Here is a 24460-nt window from a genome sequence, read left to right on the forward strand (position 1 = left end):
CACAGCCAGCATCGACCGGTGATCTTAGAATATGGCCTAAAAATTCCAATAATTAGATCAATCCCAAAACCAAGATGGAATTTCAGGAAAGCCAACTGGACTGAATTCGCCAAGGAACTAGATCACCTAATACAATGGATCCCAGCAAAGGCAGAGTGTTACGATCGATTCGTGGGAGCGATAAAAATGATAGCGAAAAAGCACATTCCTAGGGGCTTCAGGAAGCAGTTCATCCCAGGCTGGGACGAAACGTGTAATGAACTGTATGCGGAGTTTCAAAGGTCAAAAGATAATAACATAGCGGATGAATTAATCAACAACTTAAACTCAATAAGAAAACAAAGATGGCATGAAAAGACAGAAAATCTAGACTTTACCCACTCCAGCCATAAAGCATGGAGCCTAATGAAAAAATTAGGCACCTCAAATAATATCACGAAAGGTCAGCATACCTTAAGACCAAATAGTGTAGCAACCAGATTAAAAAGCGTTGGAAAACTTTCAGTAGACAAAGAGCATAAACGATTAATAAAAACAGAACTAAGAAATCACAGGAAAATGCTAATGCCGCATCCAACACTGGACGCTGCTTTTACACAAAATGACGTATACAACGCAATAAAGAAAACCAAAATAAACAAAGCTGCAGGCTTCGATGGGATATATTCTGAGTTTTTTAAATTCGCAGGTCCGAGAACTCATACCTGGTTAACTATGTTTTATAATGATATTATAGATACTGCAAAACTACCAAAACAATTTAAAAGAGCGAAAGTGATTGCGTTATTAAAACCCGGGAAAGATGGTCACGAAGCCGCAGATTACCGACCTATATCATTACTGAGCGTTACGTATAAGATCTTAGAAAGAATGATTTTAGAACGTATACAACCATATATCGACGACGTGATACCAATAGAACAGGCTGGATTTAGGGAATACCGAGGATGTGAGGAGCAAGTGCTAGCGCTCACAACTCTAATAGAATCTGGATTCCAAAGGAAATTTAAAACTAGTGTAGCGTTCATTGATTTGTCAGCGGCGTATGACACAGTATGGAGAGACGGTCTTTTGAATAAGTTCGCCAAGGTCAACCCATGCAAGAAATTATTCACACTCCTAGATAGAATGCTCACGAACCGCCGCTTCAAAGTATTTTTGGGTAATAAGGAAAGCAATTGGCGCACAGTACTCAATGGTCTTCCCCAGGGTTCGGTACTTGCCCCGACTCTATTTAACTTATATATACATGACCTACCTGTTACGAAAGGGCTTAAGTTCCAATACGCGGACGATATTGCTATTGCTTATCAAAGCACTGATTTAGAGGACGGTGGGAAAGCACTTACTGAAGACCTCAGTACGATGAACAAATACTTCTCTAAATGGCGTTTAAAACCAAACCCTACCAAGACTGAAGTATGTGCTTTTCACCTAAACAACAAAAAGGCTAGAGAAGAGTTGAAAGTGACATTCCAAGGAGTACAATTAAAGCACAACTTCACGCCGAAATACTTGGGAATAACACTGGATCGTACGCTCACATTTAAGGAACATCTTGTCAAAACTGGAAAGAAAGTACGATCCAGAGTCAATTTAATTCAAAAACTCGCCGGCACAGAATGGGATGCTAGCGCTAAAACATTACGGATAGCAGCACTGGCGCTAACATACAGTGCAGCTGAATACGGTGCCCAAGTGTGGTGTAATAGTGCACACGTGAAAAAAGTTGACACACAATTGCATAGCGTAATGAGAGTGGTTAGCGGCACGGTTAAGTCCACTCAGTTACAATGGCTACCAGTTCTAACCAATATAGCTCCACCAGACCTACGAAGAAAGCAGAAACTTATTAATACTATCAGAAAAGCCGAAGATAGGAGGAACTCACTGCTAGCCGAAAGATTAGAAGATATACCAGCACTCAGACTAAAGTCAAGGAAACCACCTTGGAAGACAGCTAAAGACCTAATAAGATCAGGATTTGAAACCAAAAAGTGCTGGTGCGATGAATGGACTAACTCTACTTTACCAATCAAAAACAAAAATCTGGTGATGGACCCCAATCAAGGAATTATGGGTATGGAACTGCCTAGACATGAATGGTCTGTACTAAATCGTCTTCGAACAGGTCATGGCCGTTGCGCTGATATGATGTTTAAATGGTGACTCCAAGACAGCCCAGCATGCGATTGCGGAAACGATAGACAAACCATAAATCACATAATAAAGGAATGCCAGATAAGGAAATTCAACCAGGGCATCGAAGGAATCCACGCGATAACACCGGAAGCAGTAAAGTGGATAAGGGAACTGGACGTACACTTGTAACCTGTAAACTGTAACGCATTGTTATGTCATATTATATTATATATTTATAAAACCTTAACCTTTCTAATCTAAATTTAGTTAAATTATGCTTTACGTTTATATTTTATTTTATTATTTTATTGTTAATTCTGCTGTAAATGATTTGTTAAGCCATACGAATAAATAAATAAAATAATTATATTATATTATTGAATTCCGATTTAACACCATCCATTACAGTGACCCACTTGTAACCTACTGTACAGTAGAGCGACATCCACTTACCCACCTTTTTGTTTATATTAACTTAATTAAATTTAACACAATAACATACTATCTAATAATAAAATTAATACCACTGTTATGAGTTTAGACTTAGTTATAGTAAGATATTACTTGTATACACAGAAAACCAAATTGCCTAGGAAAATTTTTTTTTTGTTAAGGGGCCTGTTAAAAATTATTGTGCCCTAATTATTATCCAGACCGACACTACTCATAATAGAATTAAAAATTTCTACAAGGGCCACACACCACGCCACCGCGCCTTCAAATACTATTTATATAATATATAATATACTAACCTAATTTATATAATATTTTACTTTTATTGTTAATCAGCATGATAAATAAGTATATATTTTTTATAAAGAAGAAGAAAAATCTAAGAAATAATAGTTTAGTTAATATTTTATAGTTATTATTACTTACCTATTAGCAGGGCTGTGAATTTCATGCATTTGCATGTTTTTTTTGCTACATCGTATAAGAAAATGGTTTTGCGTTATTTATAAATTGAATACGAAATCTTATTTTGCATATTTTTGCATATTTAGCCGGTAAGGTCATATAAATATATGATTTCACGAGTTCCTCTTGTTTTTGCTTTATTTCTCATTTGAATAATATGTTTTTCTCATTTGTAAATTTTCTTGAATATGAACGATACAGTTTTTCAGTTGTAATTTTAACGCAGTGGTAATAATAGCAGGAACATGTGTTAAACCCGGTTTGGAGTGGCATGCAATACCGTAACCTCTTGTTGTTATCGTATGTCTATATCTGTGGTCAAAAGTCAAACTTGAAACATCTTTAATCTTAATAAAATATTAATAAAATTAATAAAATATTAAACGGAGAAGAAGAAAACGTTGGTAGTTTAGATATACCTGAAGACTTAACAAGATATGGCATATTTCAAGTATGCCCCAACCACGACAGCTGATGTAGAGCGTTCATTTTATTATTTTTTAAGTCCATTTTTTCAGTCATTTTATAATTACAATATTTATTTAAATAAAACATTTTTTCATCCAGCATATGTGGGTATAATTTTTTTTTCAAATTGCATATTTATAAATTTTATAGTGCATATTTTAAAGCATATTTCACTCGTTTTTAGTGCATAAATGCATGCATATTTAAGACTTTTTTAGTGCATGCAATTCACAGCCCCGCTTATTAGTTACTACAATTTAATAAATATTCTAGTGGACACAAAGTTAGTAAAATCTTACTCTACTGGGTGTCCATTGTACTTTACTGTGTAAATGGGGCACAAAACACATCGTTAAAAAATGGCCTGATTGGCACATAATATTAAAGTTTAAAAAAATATACCGATATGATTATAATATTATTCACACGAAATTTGAAAGCCGAATTACCAGCTTTATTTCACGGACAGCGCGTCGCACTATAACGACCGGGCGCTGTTTCAAGCGACATAGGTATACACGGCATTTAAATGACAATTGTGTTGGCGTTCCGGAAATCGAACGGAAATTAGACGTGTTGGTGTTGGGAATTTTCCATTTTCTCCGAGGTCTAATATATATTATTTTTTTCTATTCGTCAACTGCATAGTACATAATAGTATGCCAGCGCTAGCGGCTAAATATTATTATTTTCATATTATATTTATACAGGTATACCGTATACACTATGTACACTATACTCCACCGCTCAAACCGATAAATTAGTACTTTTTATTGCATACATTTTTTTTACTAATCTACGAACCTATCGTTGGTGTACGAGTACACCATACGTATGTTGAGGATTTTACTTACTTCGACAATTTTCTAAAATATTTAATCAAGTTGTCACAGACTGAACATTTTATTTTATGTCTTAATCTTTCCCATTATCTATAATACTCATGCACCATCCATTTAAATAATACCATGAACTAAGATAGTTCATGATAATACATAATATATATTGTGTTACGACATAGAACAATAGTAACAGGGCTGCCCGACAATTTTCTGGTCCTAAAATGTAATTATCGTCAGTTACAATTATATTTAGTTAAACAGGGGCATAGGCGCAAATAGACTTAAAACATATTATATTACCATGTAATTTATTACCAATAATTTAGAAATTACATACTCAAACTTAAATTGATAAAATAGGTCAATATAGTAAAACAATATAAAATGTATTTTAAATTAACCTTCCTACTTTTTATATCAGCAAATCAATAATGTCATTATATTTTAGTTGGTTAGACTTGAGTGCTTCAAAGATTTGTTTGTTTTTTTTTTTTTTATCAATTTCAGTTTTGAAAATTGAATTTTAATCATCAACTCGTTTAAATTTTAATACATTAATTGGATGTCAACTGATATAGGTTGGAGGCACCTACGTAGTAAAAATTACAATAATCTATTTAATGCATACAATATTAATTATATTTTTTTTTGCTCGTTAACTTTTATTATTATATCTATAAAATCGGAGGACTGTCTTACTGACTTAGAGTAATTGTGTATTTAATATTTGGTCGCCTAAAAATACTAATATTCATATAATATAGTGTACTACAAAGATTTGGTATGGAAAATTGTAAGCCCTCTAAAACACCCATGGAACCCCGTCTAAGACTCGAGGATACCAAAGAGGAGAAGACAGCGCATCCATACCGTGAACTTATAGGATGTCTCAGTTATTTGGCGATGATGTCACGACCTGACCTTTGTTATGCAGTCAACTACCTGATCATTTCCAAGAAAATCCTACTGACACCCACTGGAACCACTTGAAGAGTGTTTTGAGGTACATTAAAGGAACTATCAATTTGGACTTACTTTTCCACAACAGTGCAGAACCAATAATAGTATACGTAGACGCCGACTGGGCAAATGGCGTCGACCGCAAGTCAATAACTTCTGTATTAATGTCTTTGTTTACTACACTTAATGTTAGGATTAAGAAATAAATCCTACACCGCCATCTATATATTATATATATTAATTGTTATCTAGCCATTATTATTATTACTATTAACCTTGTTAAGAACCCCTGGCTATATTAGTTAGTATATATATATAATAGTGTATAATATAATATTGTACGACGGCGACTGTCTGGAATTGCTGCGACAGCAATTCCAGGCAAGCGCTGGCTACAGGCACGGCTCGTATAGCAAGCCGTGCCAGTGGCATTTCAGAGCAGTAGACGGAACATTGTGATTCGCACCAGAACATTATATTTGTCAGACCATTTTTTATAAAACATTAAATAATTCATTAAGTGCATTGTAAGTTTTTCTTTTCAAGTTAAATATAGAGAGTAGTAATTAGTTCGAAAGTGTTCGTTGTTTTTATTTGTGCACGGACCTCCAGGGAGATCCGTAACAACCTGTTGAACTGGTATCAAATCAATGTTAGTCTGTTACACACCGTTAATGAGGTAGTCACATTATTTTCACATGTTAGTCGACCATCGTTTTTATTTAATAAAAATTAATACTCTTTACTATATATATTACATACAGATTATGTGGGTAACGACAGATTGAAATGAATACTTTTAATATAATAAATCTTCTTAGAAATTGTATTTCTTCATAAATCAATAATTGTTGTTTATTATAAAGTATCGTTTTTGTAAAAAATTGTACATTATTAATTATTATATTTATACAAAATAAAAGTAATTTTTTTTTTTTATTTTAATTACTAGGTATAATAAGACATTCCTAGCCTATAAGGCTATCTACATCTATGGATAATTAGTAACATTAATTTTTGACTATTTTAACATGATAATAATAAATAAGTAATTACATTATAAAATATTTAAATACAATTCAATAAGCATGTACAATTCAATAAGCATGTTAAATAAATTCAAAAAGTTTATTTCAGTATTAATAGTGTGATAACCATTGCTTGTCAAAGTTATTTAATGTTATAGAATTATAGACGTAAAAAACATAAGTATTTGTAAATTAATGTCTTCATTTATTCGACAATACTGAGGTTTTCACTTTTACATAAAACAAAAAACTAATATGATTAACATAATTATCTTTTTTTTTTTTTAGCAAACCTTTATTTGGAGATATAGTAATACATTAACAATAAAAATGTATACAGTTTTTCAAATACAATTTTACATAGACAGTTACAAGTGATATAAAATTATATTTACAGGAACAAATGAAAGACTTAAACTAATTCTAAAAATGACCAATTTATGTTTTTTTTTTAGCACTACTTTTAAAAGACGAACATTATTTTTATACTGACGTGGCATTATGGCAGAGAGTAACAATGCCCTTAAGAGCAATAACGTTTTGGAATTTAGGAAGGCTGAAGCCCTACTATAATGAACAAGCTGAAAAAAAAAATTGGGAAATGTTTGCAGAAATTAGTCCTTAAAGCGCCTCTATAACAAAGGATTGGCCAAAATATTTACTTTAATATTTTATAGAAATATTATAGTGTCTGTTTTCCCTTTCTCTCTCAAAATATGAACAATTATTACCTAGTATAAAAAATACAAATAATGGCAATTTTTTTATTAAGACACTTATTTTATAGTAAACCATACTCTAAAATGTTGTCTTGTAGATTACATTTATATGGCTATACGTCAGTATAATATGTATCCTTGAATGCAGTGGCGTGTAACATAACAATTACATTATCACAGACATTTAAATGGCTATTTTACGGTATGTGTTCTCATATGGTTTTTTAAATGTTCTGAACGAGAAAACCCTCGTTTACATACATCACATTTATGCGGTTTTTCACCAGTATGTGATCTCATATGGCTTTTTAAATTTCCTGATTGAGAGAACATTTTATGACAGTTAACACATTTATACCGTTTTTCTCCAGTATGTGTCCTAGAATGCTTTTTTAAATTTGATATATTAGAGAACCCCTTATCACATATTTCACATTTAAAACATGGCTTATTCACGGAATGTAGTTTAATATGGACATTTAAATTTGCTAAATGAGAAAACGCTCGTTTACATATATTACATTTATATGGCTGTTCTCCTGTATGTGTTCTCATATGGTTTCTTAAATGTTCTAATTGAATAAACTTTTGATCACAGATATTACATTTATACCTCTTATCCCCATTGTGTATCTTTCTGTGCATTGATAAACATGATGCTGAAGAATATTTTTTATCACATATACCACATTTGTATGGCTTTTCACCGGCATGTGCCTTAATATGATTTATTAAACTTGTTCTAGTAGAGAACGCTCTTTTACATGTATCACATGTATATGGCTTATCTCCCGTATGCGTCCTAGTATGAATTTGTAAAGTGTCTGCACGAGAAAACGTTTGTTTACATATTTCACATTTATATGGCATTTTTCCCGTATGTAATCGCATATGTTTTTTTACATTTCCTAATTGAGAAAACCTTTTATCACATGTATTACACTTATATGGTTTTTCTGCAGTATGTGTCTTTGTATGCTGGCGTAAACTATCTTTAAGAGAAAATTCATTATCACAGATATCACATTTATAGGGCTTTTCCCTAGTATGTGATCTCATATGGTTTATTATATTTGATTTTGTATGATATGAATTATTACAAATGTCACAAATAAATGGCTTTTCTCTTTTACTGTTTTGAATCGTCACTTTTGAGGTTAATAATTTATCATAGATATTTCGTTTAAGATGTTCATGCTCAGTATGAGATTTCTTATGGACTTGATATTTATCTGGAACTGGTTTAGTACACTCACCAAGTGTTAAAGGCTTTTCACTTGAGTCAGTTCTCATGTCTGTATTCATATGAGTAATGAATTTCGAGGAGAGACTTTTGTTAAAAACAGTTCCTTCAAATTCACAGCACTCGATGAAATCTTTTTCCATTTTTATTTTGGTTTCAGTTTTGTTAATTTCTTCTTCAAATTGACATATAATTCTAAAAATAAAAATAAAATTATTTAAATTTTATTGATTTTTATTTATTTAAACATTAATTGAGAATTATTTTATTTCATTTTTAAACAGGCAGGGACCATGTCATAATACCTCATAACAAAAATGTCTTTAAACAAAATATCTTTTTAACTGATTCTTCAAAAATCTTTTTTATTGTAATTAGTTTAATTAATTATTACGCATATTACCATAGATATTGAAAGGCACTTACAGGTCATAGTGTGCATAAATGTAAGTTATTAAACTATTATTTTAGGGTTACGACTTATAAATTATTAGAAAACCTATTAAAATATGGTAAACATTACATTTACCTGAACAAAATATACAAAAACTAGCTGATCCTGTGCACTTTGTTGCCCACCAACCAATAATTATTATTAAAATAGCTTCAAAACCCATGGCAACCATTTATAAGCAAAAAGTTCCATTGGAAATATCAAAATCTCTGTTTGAGCATGCTCCGGGGCTGGTCCTCTTCCTCTTTAAATTAGCTAATCTTCTGCCCAGAGGTCTAATATATATTATCTCTCTACCAAATGATCTCGTGCACTTTGTTGCCCGAAAACTAATAATTATTGAAGTAAAACTTCTTTCAAGGGGTGTGGTTGCAAAAAAAAATTCTAACGATAAATGAAACGACACCTTTGATGCTAATATGTTCTCGGAAACTAATCGACCGATTGTCTTAATTTTTTTTTTTTAATGAAAGATTTTATCACGGAGAAGGTTTCTGTTGCAAAAGCATTTGTTAAAGTTAATCAATATTTGTGCCATAAATAAACAAACGTGTCGTTTCAATTTTTGTTACGTTTTTTTTCCACCCACACCAAGAAGTTTTACTTCATAAGGTGGACAAGTTAGTACCGATGAGCTGTACTAGCTGTACAGTAGTTGTAATGCATGTGTTATATTTGAATGCAAGGATAAACCATTGTATACGAAAAACGATTCTGGGCGGTTAGCGTAGTCTTTATAATATTATTATTTTTTATTTGTTACTATGGTGATAAATTAAACAAACGTGTATATATATATATAGGTGTACAATTTACACGTTAATTTTAATTAATAGATAAATCAAATGTTAATTAACTTAGACAAATGCTTTTTCAGGAACCTTCTCCGTGATTATATAACCTTTCAATAAAAAAAAAAATTTAGACAATCGGTCGAGTAGTTTTCGACTACTTTAAGACAACAAAAAGAGGGTCAAGTGAGTGGCGATTGTGTAACTCGATCGCCACTGGACGTCAAAGTTTTAATAAAGTGCTTATTATAATTAATTTGTTTATTTATTTGTGTACATCTGTGATCGGCGTATACGACAATTATTATTATTATTGATTAGAGGTTGTCATTCTCAATATAATATGGGCATAGGATATTATTATTTGTTCAGTTATTTCCACTTTCATTTATAATAAATGTCATCTATTGAAAGAAATTACTGTGAATTGAATGATGACATCTCAAATAGTTGCACCAATAATTATCGGTGATGGTGCCTGCCTTTTCCGTTCAATTTCCTTTCATTTGTTTAACACTGAAGAAAGATGCTAGGAGATCCGAAATACAATGGTTGCGTATGTCTCTGATAATTGACCCCTATTATTATGTCTTACAATTCATCTGGTGACAACTTTTCCACTGCCAAGGATATTGTTCATCATATGAGCAATTCTACTGTCTACGGTGGTTACTGCAAATTGTTTGCAGCTGGCAATATTTTCCCATATGTATTTAAAATTTATTATAATAATAATCTTTATGCTAAATTTGGTGTAGATTCATTTCCAGTAAAAAGATTGCGTCTAACTGGAAATGTTAATAGTGAGCATTTAGCTGTTTATTTATCTATTTATAATATTCTTAATGTTACAGAAAATGTAATTGTTACTACAGAGCGATTTGTCTATTTCTAATAATATTAGTATCACAAACAATTTAATTAAGAAAAGGAAGAAGCGTTGCCATGCTAGATGTACAGATGTACAACCAAGTCATGGAAGCTAAAAAAATTTTTTGGTCTGGAAATCAATTGCGCAAATCGTAAATTATTAAATTAACTGGTCTTGCATATGATCCCACAATTGATTATAAAAATTACATTGACACTAAGAACCAAAATTGTAAATCTGGCATTTGCTGCAATATAAGTAGAACAAAACTCGATACCTTGCTACAGCCACCAGAACCGTTACGCAGTTTACTCGAGGGTGACCACCCTGATCACGATTACTTCATTAATCGTACAAGGAAATATAATGGTTGTTTTCAAATGACAATAATAGCAGCTAAACAATTGGCCAAGTCTACCATTTGTATGGCAGTTTGATTAAAAACACTCTGGAAAACCCAACAGTTTTACAAATATATTTTGTTGGCGAAGATGAAAAAGAAGTTCAACTTAGATGTTCTTTTTATCCAGAAGTTAAACGAGCATTAGTCAAACAGCTACAAAATATGCTGCAATCGAAAATAAGTATATTCGAGAATTTAAAACCACAGTAGAGAATGCAAGTCAACATTCTACTAATTTTAAGGTGGTGATTAATGCAGATAGAAAACCTGCTAATGGACGCGAAGGCTGTTACAATGCAGCAACGGCTAATGAAGTAGCTTTAGTAATAGTTGTGCAGCAATTTAAAAAGAGATATTATCATTCAAAGCTACGATAATCGACTAAAACGGATGAGTGAATTACACAGATCTTACAACGCACTTAAATACCATCTAATGTTTTGTTACAGAGAAGATGGATACTCGATATATGTTTCACAGAGTAAAACTCAGAACGATGCAAATAAAAAATGTCCTCTTAAGGATAAAACTGTATCTGCTTCTGATTTTTATTCATACAGAATTATGGTTAGAAAAAAACTAGATAATCATTTGCTTCGTTATGAACCATTGTTCAACCAATATTTAGTAGATATGTACGAACAAATGGACTGTAAAAAATTAAATTTCATCAGAAACCATAAAAAAAAGCTAAGAGCAGATAAATATATTAATTTAAAAGATGCCGTTGGAAGACAAGATGTTGAAGCAGAAATATAGATGGCGATCTACAAATGATGGAGGTTTCAAAGTGAGTATTAAGTTAATAGACTTGGATAATAGGTGTGTTGTTGCATATAAATTATATAACCCAGTTTTGTTGCATACTTTTATTACTCATATAAATGTTGAAATAACCAGTTCAATAAAGTCAATAAAATATGTATGCAAATATGTCACAAAAGGTAACGATCACGCAGCGTTTGCTTTAGGAAAAGCTGACAGACAATACAGATGAAATAAAAATATATGAAAGTGGCAGGTATATCAGTAGTTCCGAAGCAGCTTGGAAAATTTTAGGTTTTCATATACACGATTAGGTATCCAGCTATTACTCATCTTGATGTTCACCTAGAAAATTGACAGGGTGTCTACTTTACAGCAGATGTCACAGAAAGAATAGAAAACTCACTTACAACTACTCTTCAGGCTTTTTTTTCTGATATGTCAAACCGATGATTTTGCAAGAATATTGGTTTACCCACAAGTTGCTTCGTATTATGTGTGGATAAATAAGAAATTTGTTAGATGTAAATATGGCCAGAATGTTGCGGGTTGGCCAGGAGTTAAGAAAGATACGGCTTGGGTAGAGTTTGTACTATCCACCCAAAGAATGTTAAATGTTACCATCTCAGTCTTCTTCATCACGTATAAGATCCAACTCGTATTCATTTTTGAAGACTGTAAACAACACCGAATATCCGACATTTCAAGCAACATCATGTAGAGCTCTTGGATTATTAGAAGATGACAATCAGTGGAATTTAGCTTTAAAAGAAGCAGCAGTATGTCGTTAACCTAATAAAATGCGAGAACTATTCGGGTGTAATATTAATATTTTGTAATCCCTCAGATGCTTCAAAGCTTTGGAATAAGTACGATTTTTGGCGACAAAACTATAGGCAACACATAGAAAATAGTATAACAGACGATGAACTTTATAATAAATATTTGGTATGAAAAGAAGATTTTGTTTTGAATCTAGATGGAATGAGCTTAAAGAATATGGTTTGCTAACTCCTACAAGATCTGGTAGACCGTTAGAAAATAGAGAATATTTAAAAGAAACAAGCTATGATTTAATTGCTTTACACGAGATTGTTTTGCAAAATTAACACTCATTGACCGAGGAAGAGTGGTTTGTTTACAAACAAATATTAAATAGAATCAAATTAAATTTAGGAAAATGTATATTTTTGGATGCTCCTGGTAGATCTGGTAAAACCCACTTAATCAATCTACTTTAGGCTAAAGTAAGAAGCTGATATGGGATACAAATTATGTTCTTATACTGTTTTTGAAAATTCTAGAAAACTATGCTGTTCTCTAAAAAATAGGGGTATGCAACTTCAACCCTTTTGTGGCACAGGTTAATATTGTCCAATTCTCCTCAAACTTTTTATACATCGTTTTTATAAGTATTAAGACCAATCTATAGGTTGTATAACACATTTTCAAAGTTCAGTTTTAAGGACCACCCTACTGCATCATCAGGAATTGCTGCTACGCTTTTACATGGAGGAAAAACTGCTCATTCTACATTCATGTTACCTCTCAATTTGAACACCATCGAAACCCCAACGTGCATATTAATAAGCAATCAGATGTGGCGAAAATTATGAAAAAATGCAAGCTCATAGTTTGGGATGAAAGTCCAATGTATCCTAAGAAAGGATTTAAAGCTTTAAACAACTGTCTGAAGGATCTTAAAAAAAATTTGAATTTATTGGTGGGAGGAGTCACGGTACTGACTAGCTGGATATTTTTGACAAACTCCATCAGTCGTACCAAGAGGAACTCGAGCTAATGAAATTGCAGCATGCATAAGTCTTCATATTTGTGGCATCAAATAGAAAAAGTTTCTTTGACCATAAATATGAGAGTACATTTAAAATGAGACAGGGCTAAGCAGATTTTTAGAGTTACTCTTAAAAATAGGAGATGGAAAATATCCGGAATATGAAGAAAAAATTACTTTGCCGACTGGATTAGGTACTGTTGTAAAATCTATAAAAGAACTCGCAGACAAAATATATCTAGGCATCGAAAACATCAAAGATAAATCAATGGACTGGTTATGTGAGAGGACCATCTTGACATCAAAAATGATACAACAGGAGACATACGCAAAATATTATTGGATGCTTTCAAAGCAAAAAATATGGAATACAGATCAGTGAATTCAGTACTGGAAGTAGATGATGCAGTTAATTATCCAGTTGAATTTCTCAATTCGCTGAACCCTCCTGGATTTCCACTACATTTATTAATATTAAAAATGGGTTGTCCTATAATGCTTCTAAGAAATCTTAGTCCACCAAAATTGTGGAACACGTCTACAGATTTTTGGTCTACAAAAGAATTTGATAGAAGCTATTATTATGACTGGATCTGCAAAAGGTGAATCACTTATTCCTTGCATACCAATGATACCATCAGATTATCCTTTCCAATTCAAGAGAATGCAGTTTCCCGTAAAAGTATCTTTTGCTATGACAATAAATAAATCACAAGGGAAAACCTTGAAATTTGCAGGGATCGATATAAGAGAATATTGTTTTTTCACATGGCCAATTGTATGTGGCATGCTCCAGAGTCAGTACGCCCACAAGTTAAGTTATTTTAGTACCAACAGAAATTACAGCTTATGTAGTTTATAGAGAAGTATTATATTAACGCTAAAAATCAGCTTAATCAACAATTAATATATATGACATATTTTTTAAAAATCTTATTTAAATTGTATTTAACTAGACAATATTTAATCTTACCAGATAAAAACAATACATAAACACGGCAAAGACATTCAGTCATCTTAATGCATTTTTATAAAAATAAGTTGATAGCTTCAACAGTTTAAATCAAATAACCATTTATAAACAAACAGTTATAAAACAAATTCCTTTATTTAAACTATTAATAACAAATTTGATGAAAAACCGCACTCCGCAGATAAATCAAAAGAAATATTGAATTATTCTGATGAGTACTTTAAAAATGCAGCACAAAACATGTACAACTAAATAAAACTTACAAGACAAAATATACATAACGTAGAATGTACATTTACTGAACAACTAAACTCAAATACTACAGACATGTCATTTAATAAATTTAGTGTAATTAATTATAAAATCAATTATTGGCTTTAAAAGATGATTCTTCTCCAGGATTAGATGGAATTTCAGTAAAAATGTATTTTTAATTTAGCTATAGCAACATCTACTATTCTAGTAATAACACCAATACACAAAAAAGGTGACAAATCTAACATTGAAAATTATAGCCCACCCTCACAAATATCCAATACTGATAAATCTTTTGAAAAAATTATTACCTAAAAAAGCATTAGTCCATTACCAAAGTAATAATCTTCTATCATGTACCCAATTCAGTTTTAGACCGGGTAAAAGTACTGAACAAGCAATTGCAACAGTATCAAGCTATATTTTTAATTCTTTCGAAAAAAAAAAAAAATGTGCAACTGTTTAATTGGATCTAGCAAAAGCCTTTGGTACTATAGATCATAAAATACTACGAAATGTTAATACACTTGGTATCAATAGAATGGTTCAGAATTTATCATGTTCATATTTAAAAATATAAAACAATACGTTTGAATAAACAATGATGAATTAAGCGAGGAAACTTCAATAATATGTGGTGTAACCTCAAGGGACAACCCTATTGCCTACACTGTTTAATAAACATATATATAAACCAAATTAATTACTTGAATACATACGGAAAACTAGTTTGCTACACAGATGATAGAGTACTTTTTGTTGAAGGCCAATCATAGGAAGAAGTATTTGCTAGTGTTCAATCTGACACGAGTAAAATACAAAAATGGCTTTGTGAAAATAATTTATTCCTAGACTTAGAAAAAACTTACATATTACCACACTATATAGTTAATTCAAATCAACCAAATAAAACAAATCTATGTATACATGAGAAATGAGAATGACTGTTTAAATCAAAATATATTAACATGCCAAACCTTTGTAAAATTAGTTAATATTTAGGTATAGAAATGTGTCATAATCTTAAATGGAATGACCACATAAAATGTGTAACAAATAAATTAAGAAAACTTAAGACAATTAGAGTAGTGTATCAAGCATTAATTTTTAGTTATGGTATTTCTATATGGGAAGGTACGTATGATACAACTATAGAACCATTAAAAAAAAATACAAAATAAAATACTTAAGATTAAACAGAAATAAAACGTTATCCATGTTTTGCGTTTATCGTTATTTAAAATAGTGTTAATACCTATTAAATTTAAAAATAATAACTAATGAGGGTAGGTAATGGCCCAGATTCGGAATATAATATAATCAATTCTTAGATTGTTTGCATGAAATAAACCTTTTAAATAAATAGATTTTAAAATATTTTGTTTTGCGTTATTTTTTGTTCAATGATATTCTATAAATTATGTTTTGCATTATTTTTGTTTAATGATATTCTACAAATTACATTTTGTTTTGTTTAATGATATAAAATATATTTTGTTAATCATTATGTTTTGTTTTGCGGTATTTAATTATTTTTGATTTTCAATTTCTGTTATAAATACGTTTACAAATTTCAAACGTATTTTGTCAAATATAACGTTATTAAAAAGTTTAGAAGCCCTGCAAATAACCTTACTTTTAAAACGGAACACGGACATAATACTAGACAAAAATCTAATATCAAAGAACGAACTATGCACAAAAAATTAACATAAGCCATATACTTATATATTGGTCCTAAAATTTACAATATACTACCATTAGAAAATAAACACAGCAACTCTTTAAAGATTCTTAAAAAAAAAAATTACGCTTTGACTATTACAAGAACAAAATATAGAGGACTCATAACGAACGTATAGGTTTACTGCATTATTTATTATATTCGTTGTACGACTTTAGTAATTATTGTTTATTTTTGGTTTTATATTACCATATTTTTTTTTCTTTTTTATTATTAATAAAATACACAATCTGTACAGAATAAGGCACAATAAGAGTATGGGCTATGATAAATAAAATATGAATAACGTGAGGAGGGAGGCCCACCAGTGTGGATACCCTCTAACTTGGGGTGAAATGGAGTGGAGGAAATGGGAAGTGAAAGTTTGTTAATTAGGGAAGTAAGAGCCAATAAAAGAGGGTTTAAAATACATTTTAAATCTTCTATAAATTTGTTGATGATGTGGAGAGGTTGATTGATTGATGAAGGGTTGGCTGTGGCTTTGGCATAAGATATCGGTTTTTGATTTGAGTTGTAACTGGGGACGTTGAAGATTTGTGGTGCAACAGGTACAGCAGATGGTGGGCTGGGGTGTTTTTTCAACTTTGTCATCTTTGTAAGCGACCTTGTAAATGGTGCGCTTTAGTAAATTTTTAAAAATTTGACAACCTTTGTAGTTGGCAGTGTGGTTACCGTCACAATTGGCGCATTTAACGGGTTCTTCCCGTGTTTTAGTGTAATCTACGGTGAGGTGGCTTAACCCACATTTCACACAACGCGGATGTTGGTGGCAATAATTGTGTGTATGTCCATACATTTGACAAGAGTGACATTGAGGAGGACCAAGTGGCCTTATTGGATGCTCGAATTTCACAATTGAGTTAAACAATTTGGTTATTTTGAAAATGTCGTTGTTATTGCTGTTGCGGGCTAGGGAAATATTGAATAACGGAAGTGGCGACTTGTTTGTACGGTTGAGTATATTTGAAATGCTGATAACATTATGTCCAAGGTCTCTTAGGCTATTAATGATGTCCTCGGTGGCGATAGAGTGGTGGAGGTGACGTAATACAACATGGAACGGTTGAAGAGCACGGGGTTGATAACAGTGAAAATCATAGACAGCATAGATCAGATAAGACTTAATGGCTACATACTGTGCTCGTGTATTTGTCCGTAAAATTAAACTGGATTTTTTAGCTTTGCAGGTGAAGATCTCTGGGCCCACCAAACGGATAAGATCCTTATTGAGAGTAGTAAAGTCACTTACATTTTTAAGGACGATGTTAGGAAGTTTGAGGTTATTCTGATATGGCAACGTTACGCTAGATGGTGAGACAGGGGGTCGGCGAAATCTAGTTCTTCGTCTACCGTTCTTAAGACTTCAAAACGGTTTTGGGAAACAAAAATTTTGCTCTTTTCGCCCTCGTGGACCGGAGAGTTTGGTGATGACGATGAGAGGGCTCTTTTTGTTGGAGTGGCATTCATTTTTGATTTGCGAATGGTGTTTTTGTTAATTATAACGATAGGAGAAACTACATTAGCCATGGCAATTAAAAGTAAACTGATAAGATACGTAACACATTACGGAACTGCGCACATGTTATCGCTTTGGCTGCCAAAGCCCGACTGATATTACCATATTATATTGTATTATTTACCTACACAATTTTTTACATAATACTATATTATATATTATTATATTATACAAACAAAGAGAAGAAAATATATATTTACTTATATTAATATTATAGTTATCTGAGAAAAGTATATTACAAATTTTAATTATTTAATTTATAAAACTATTTAATGAATTTATATTTAAAATTGTGAACTCATGGGCCCCCACACGAATATGTTCAGTGGGGCCCATTATCTTCTTGAAGAATAAATAATAGAAAAATGAATATCCATACAAATACTAACATTTCCTTTCCTCTATCGGGGAGGTATATCCTGCAGTATATTATTTAACTACAGTAATATTTTTGATCACTTAATCTTAGGCAGGTGAGTGAAACACCTAAGGCTGTTATATTTAAAACGAATAAAACGTATGTTTAAAACAGTAAATCCAAGTGAATATTGTGTTTTTTTGGTTTATTATTAATAATAAATAAACATAGATATCCTTTAGAAAAAATGATAGGGTATTAAATTAGGTACCATCCTTCATTTTATTTTTTTTTTTAATTGTATTGAACAAATTACCAAATTTAAAATGTTTCTACTTAATAGTTAATATATTCATAATATTATGTAAACATAAAACATTCATTCAGAAAATATTTAAAATACATTTCAAATACTTTTAAGATTTAAAATAAGTAATAAATAAACAGTGAAACATATACTTTTGCACAGCATATTGGCATATAAGTAAATTACATATTAAATTATTTAAAATAAACTGTTCAAAACAAAAATTGCTTTTTTTTTTGTTTTTTCAAAAATGAAAAAATACACAAACTCTGAGCTTACACCTGAATGGTATGTAATAGATTGATAATAATCAGTATAAAAGATATTTCGTTATATTTCAGACATTTTTGTTAGAGAGATATTTTGACTAGTTACTGGCATTTGGCAACAACTTCAGCGCTCCATAACAGCTAATGCTGCTTAACTGGTCACCACAAGTTAAGTTACATAAATAGTTAATTTTTTTTTAAGTAACATCTAACCGAATAAGTCAATTTTTTTACAAATTTTCCACTACCTACTAGACACCACAGTTTTATGTAGAAAGGAAAAATGGTACTGTGATCTCTTAAACTATTTAGGTACTAACCCAAATTTAACCTAAGTAATTATTAATCTTTGTTAGTAGTACTAATGGGGTTTTATAATTGGATGACTTCTATTTTTATTATTTTTTTGGTAACTCATATATTAAACATATTAGTAAGTAGCATCATTCAATTTCTTATAACGCTATAAATTAAATACAATTCTTACCTTTTTGGTAATAATTTATCATCATTATTATAGTCCGTGTCATCAATAGTTTCCCGTTTAATAACTCTATTAAATACTTGATCATCATTATTATGGTCTCTTTCATCAATGATTTCCTGTTTAATAACTCTATTAAATACTTGATCATCATTATTATAATCCATGTCATCAATAGTTTCCCGTTTAATAACTCTATTAATTACTTGATCATCACATCTAAAAGAAATTGTAAAAAATGTATTATTTATTATTCAGTAGGCAATTACTGTTTAAATCAGATACAATGTATGGTACTTTTCTGTTATCCCTACTACTACTCAATTCTGTTATCTCACATAATATAGTACTATCCCGATAATTCTCTATTTTAATACATAATACACTTGAATTTTCATTTATATAATAATGTATATTAGTATAACGTTTATTATCAGTTATCACATAAATTATCACAATAATGGAGTTATAATATAGAATATAAAATCATCAAAATGATCACAAAATGTCAAATTAAAAATACTCATAAAATTATCAAGATATAAAAATAAAAAGGTGAACAAGCAGGTACCGCTTTGCTGCATAGTAGTTGTCGAGTATGTCATTGTAATGGATATGTTATATTTGAATTCAACGATTCTGAGCGGAGACGTGCGATTCGGTGCGTTAGCCTAGGCATAGATCAGTGGTGCCGAACACGTATGGCTACTGGGGTAAATACGCCATAACTTTTGTAGGTGGTAGGTGGGTGACTGCTTAGTGCTTTAAGGTGTTGTTGAATTCGATAAATTACTACTTAATATACAAAATGTTCTTGAATGGTTCTCCTTCGATGTTTTGTCTCCAGATAAACTCCGCCAGATAGGACTCCAAATAATGGTGTCTGGTTCCCGAATTATTTTTATTTCTTCAGTCAGCAGAGCCCCAAACACATTAAATAAGCTAAGTATGGACCCCAGTAACTGGGTCAACAAAGTTATGAATATGATTGACTACAATGCGTGTATCCGGCTCTGGTTAGTTTGTGTGTATCATATCCAAGCCAACCGTCTGAATATGTGGTTGTACCTATCTTTATATATTGTTTTATTGCAGTTGAAAGGGTTTCCATTGTACGATTAGGAACTTGAATTATAAATATCTCCTTTGTTTTGCGACAAATGTCTCCAAATATCCACTGTTGTGGTAATATATCCTTCCAGCATTGTTCTTTCTTTTTAACTCTTGTCGATTTCAACAATTTTTCCTGGTCCTCCAATTTTTATTTAAAAAAATTTAACTTTTGCTGATGTATAATTTTTTTTATGACCGTTTTTTTATTTACGGTGTCTTGGAAGTAAACCTTTCTCTTGAAAAAATTCAAGCGCATCTTTTTCACTGTTTAGTTAACTCCAAAGATCCATAATTATTTTAAAATTAATAAATACAACGACAGAAATACAACTGTCAGCAACAGGTAATCGAGCAAACTGACGGTAGTCGTGGCATCGGCGAGGTAGTCAAGATAACAGAAAAGTACCCAATGTATTAATAAATTACATAAATTATAAAACACCTAATTTTGAAATGTAGGTTAATTTGTGTAATGTTTCAGTATTTAATAGTATATTTTCTTACTTGGAATTTATTGCAGAATCATTAATAGATATTCTTGATTGTTTCATAATGAAGTATGTCCTTCTTAGTACTTTTTGATTCCTGTGAACATAAACCATTAAATGATATACTTTTTAATACAAATTGGTCGTGGGGGAGTGTGGATTGTAGTCTGTATGTTTGGAAGTAAAATATCTTTTTTGGTAAGCATGTGCAACCTCATCACCACTGTTTTCAACTCATAACTGGCAATTAAAATTAATCAAAATTAAAAATTATAAAAAAAATTGTAATTATTATTTAGTTGTAATACCAAATTTCACCATAGTATATATTTGATTAATATTAATATTAATCAATGGGAAACACAAAAATATATAAATGTTTTATAATATAATATAGAGATAGGAATAGTATGTTGTTCTGATAAAGTATGGTGTTGTAGTTAATTAATTTTGGAATAGACGCTAACTAGCAATAACAATTTGAGGTAAATATAACCTAAATTAAACTCAATAATAGTTTGTATAATAATTATAATAACAAATTAATAAAATTTAAGTGTTCATCAGTATACAATATGTCCCAGAAGTCCCGTATCACATTTAGTATCTCCGTGGAAAATCAATATATTGAAATGCAGTTATTTTTACAGTAAAAAGTATGGAAATTTTGATTAAATAGTATAATATTCCATTTTTTTTTCTTCAAAAATTATCAAAAATTTTTTATAGGCAATTAAGTTTTTTAAGTTTCCAAGCTGGCCATTTTGTTGATTGTATTTTTTAAAACAGTTAAAAAAAAATATTTAAATTTAATGAAAATCGCTCAAGTTAAAACTAATTATTATTTTGAATTTATAAAATATCAGCGTTCCAATTTCTGATTAAAGCATGCGAATCGTACACAGAACTCCGGCCATGAATTGAAGCTTCAAGGTCGGTTGGCAATTGTATGGTATTTCATAATATGACAAATAAGATGATATTATGATTTATTTTGTATTGTATTTTATTATTTCTAAACATATTGTTTAAAAAAAAAAATATTTTATATAAAACATTTTACATTAACTATTTTATTTGACCATTAAAAAAAATATCATTCCTAATACATTTTATATAATAAATGAAATGTTTTGCCAACCGACAATATGGCGGCCGTCCACAGCTGAGCTTCACTTGTAACAATGTAAATTGTATAGGGGTTCCTTATCTAGTGTAGTATAGAAGTCTGTAAAATCGTATTTTTCTAATGCCGTATGCATAGGTAACAAAACTATTATTCTTAGAAATTCAAAATATTATTTAGCTCTAACTTGGGCGATTTTCATTAATATTTTTTTTTTCAACTGTTTTAAAAAATACGATCAACAAAATAGTTATCTTGAAAATTTAAAAACCTTATTTGCCTAAAATTATTTTTGAAAATTTTTGAGTTTTTGAAAAAAAAATTGAAAATTATGCTATTCAATCAGAATTTCCATACTTATTACTGTAACTATAAACTGCATTTAATTTATATTGATTTTAAGGATACTTAGGGTGATACGGGATACTAAGGGTAATACGGGACTTCTGGGACACACTGTATTATATACAAATAATTGATGAAGTGATAGAGACAAGTAAGAAGTAATAAATTAATAAGATAAATTGGAGCAAAGGGTCACACTTGATGGCCTAAGTATTTAGTGCAATAGATGATTACGAATAGGGTTTGGGACTATTTCTATTTGTAAAACAATCAAAAATATTTCTCAAAATAAATTATTTCACAATAGTTTAAAAATACCCAAAACATGCAATAATGTTCATCATATTAATCAATATATTTTATTTAAATTAGTAAATCCAAGTAAACCAGTGAATAAATCGAGGTATAAATTATTTTTATTATGTTTATGTGAATACTTATTTCAGTTTTTTATTTCCAAAATTGTATTATTAAAAATAATATAAATTTAAATTTATTGCTGCATATGTTTAAGCATATTTTGACTACATATTTCGATAATTTTTAGTGCTACTAGTCCTGAACCCTAGTGATTAGTTATGTGAGACTACGTACAACTCGAGGTATAACCATAATAGTCTTAAAATGGATAATAATTAATTATACCAAACTTATGTGTAAATAAGTTTTTTATGCCTACATAATATAATAGGTACATTGAATTTGGTAGGTATTAAACCTTGTATTTTCTTAAGAGGACGTCGCACCCGCATAATATGTTGTTTCCATCTTACACAAGTACGGCATAGCAAAAACGTTTTGAGACAGGAAAGAACCGAGAAGGCAAGTCATAACTAAATTTTCATATAAAGGAGAACTTTGGCTGTGCAATATAGTTTTTATTTTTTTGATGTCACTTATTCGAAAAAAGTTCTTACCTATTACTATAGTAACTTTTTTTTTTAAGTTCCAATAACCAAAAAATAAAAACGATATTGCACAGCCAATTTTTTTCTCTGTATGTGGTGAAAATTTCGGTTCTAAAGGCGCATTTACACTGTGAGAGTATATGATAGCTGCTGACATGCAGCGGTAGTACTGTCAACTATCTAGCTCGGCTAGATAGTGTGAAACTACTATTATAGTGTCATGACAGCGACCGTCAAGGTTTACTGTCACCGTGTATATGCGCCTTTAGTTATGACAGTAGCGTTCTCGGTTTTTTCCCACGCTAAACAGTTTTAGCTATGTTGTACATTTGTAAGACGGAGAGACACATGCAAGTGGAACGTCCTCATATATAAAATATTATAAACTGTTGAAGACATAGGTAGGTAGATTTATTAGAAGTTACAAAGTACTTACTAGTTACTGATAATTCACACTGACACTGTATTACTATAAATGATTTTGCTGTTTTGGCAATTTGGGTTAGTATTATTTAGTACTTAGTGCTGAATGCTAAGTGCCAACTTTTGGTAAGAACAGCAAACAATAGGAACTAAAAAAACAAACTAAATATTATTTCAATTATTTATTGCCATTTGTTTAGTTTAGTCAGTTATAGCCTCATAGGTAGTAGCACGAATGCACGATATAACGAGGTTTAGTTTAAGTCAAATACCTACTTAAAAATTTAAAATCAGTAAACTTACGACGTTAGTAAAATATTTGGTGTTAGAATGGTTAGATCTTAGATGTCATGGGTCGTGGCGGAGTTCCGGCTTCGTGCAAACAAAGATGCGTGGTGTTCTTAATTTTTCAGTTCTGTGGTGTAAAGCATCAAGCATGACAAATTAATTGGGTTAGGTTAAGATTTGTCATGGTGTAAAGGGACGACAAATAACAATAGACAGCATGGACTAAGATAGTTAGTTCATGATATAAACAGTAAGATTGTTTGACAAGGGAAGTTGGAGTGGCGGCACCAGTTCTGTCAAACGTGGTAATCCGAAAAATCCTAATATATCATATTTTTTCTAAAAAGAAAACACCAACACATTTTTTTTCCTATGTTCTATGGGACAGGGGTATAAATGATAACGTTGATTTTTGATAACCAGCGATAACGTTATCTTTGAATAATAGAACTTTCCAAATTTCCAAA

At 30.8% G+C, this 24460-nt stretch overlaps 1 protein-coding gene across 2 annotated transcripts; it reads right to left on the minus strand.

Moving 5' to 3' along the window:
- Positions 1-5600: 5600 nt before the first annotated feature.
- On the minus strand, positions 5601-24455 carry LOC132944121 (zinc finger protein OZF-like). Of its 2 annotated transcripts, none has more exons than XM_061013299.1 (5): positions 24009-24455; positions 23719-23854; positions 20920-21000; positions 19306-19521; positions 5601-8515 (listed from the first exon to the last, which is right to left on the minus strand). In XM_061013299.1, the coding sequence occupies exons 3-5, from the start codon at positions 20964-20966 to the stop codon at positions 7270-7272; spliced, it is 1509 nt and encodes a 502-aa protein (XP_060869282.1). In that variant the 5' UTR covers positions 20967-21000; positions 23719-23854; positions 24009-24455; the 3' UTR covers positions 5601-7269. The 2 variants fall into 2 exon arrangements, with proteins under 2 accessions (XP_060869282.1, XP_060869283.1); XM_061013300.1 differs by having other exon boundaries at positions 23719-23867.
- Positions 24456-24460: the final 5 nt, after the last annotated feature.

Source organism: Metopolophium dirhodum, chromosome 5, assembly GCF_019925205.1.
Source record: "Metopolophium dirhodum isolate CAU chromosome 5, ASM1992520v1, whole genome shotgun sequence".
In the NCBI taxonomy this organism is placed as follows: domain Eukaryota; kingdom Metazoa; phylum Arthropoda; class Insecta; order Hemiptera; family Aphididae; genus Metopolophium; species Metopolophium dirhodum.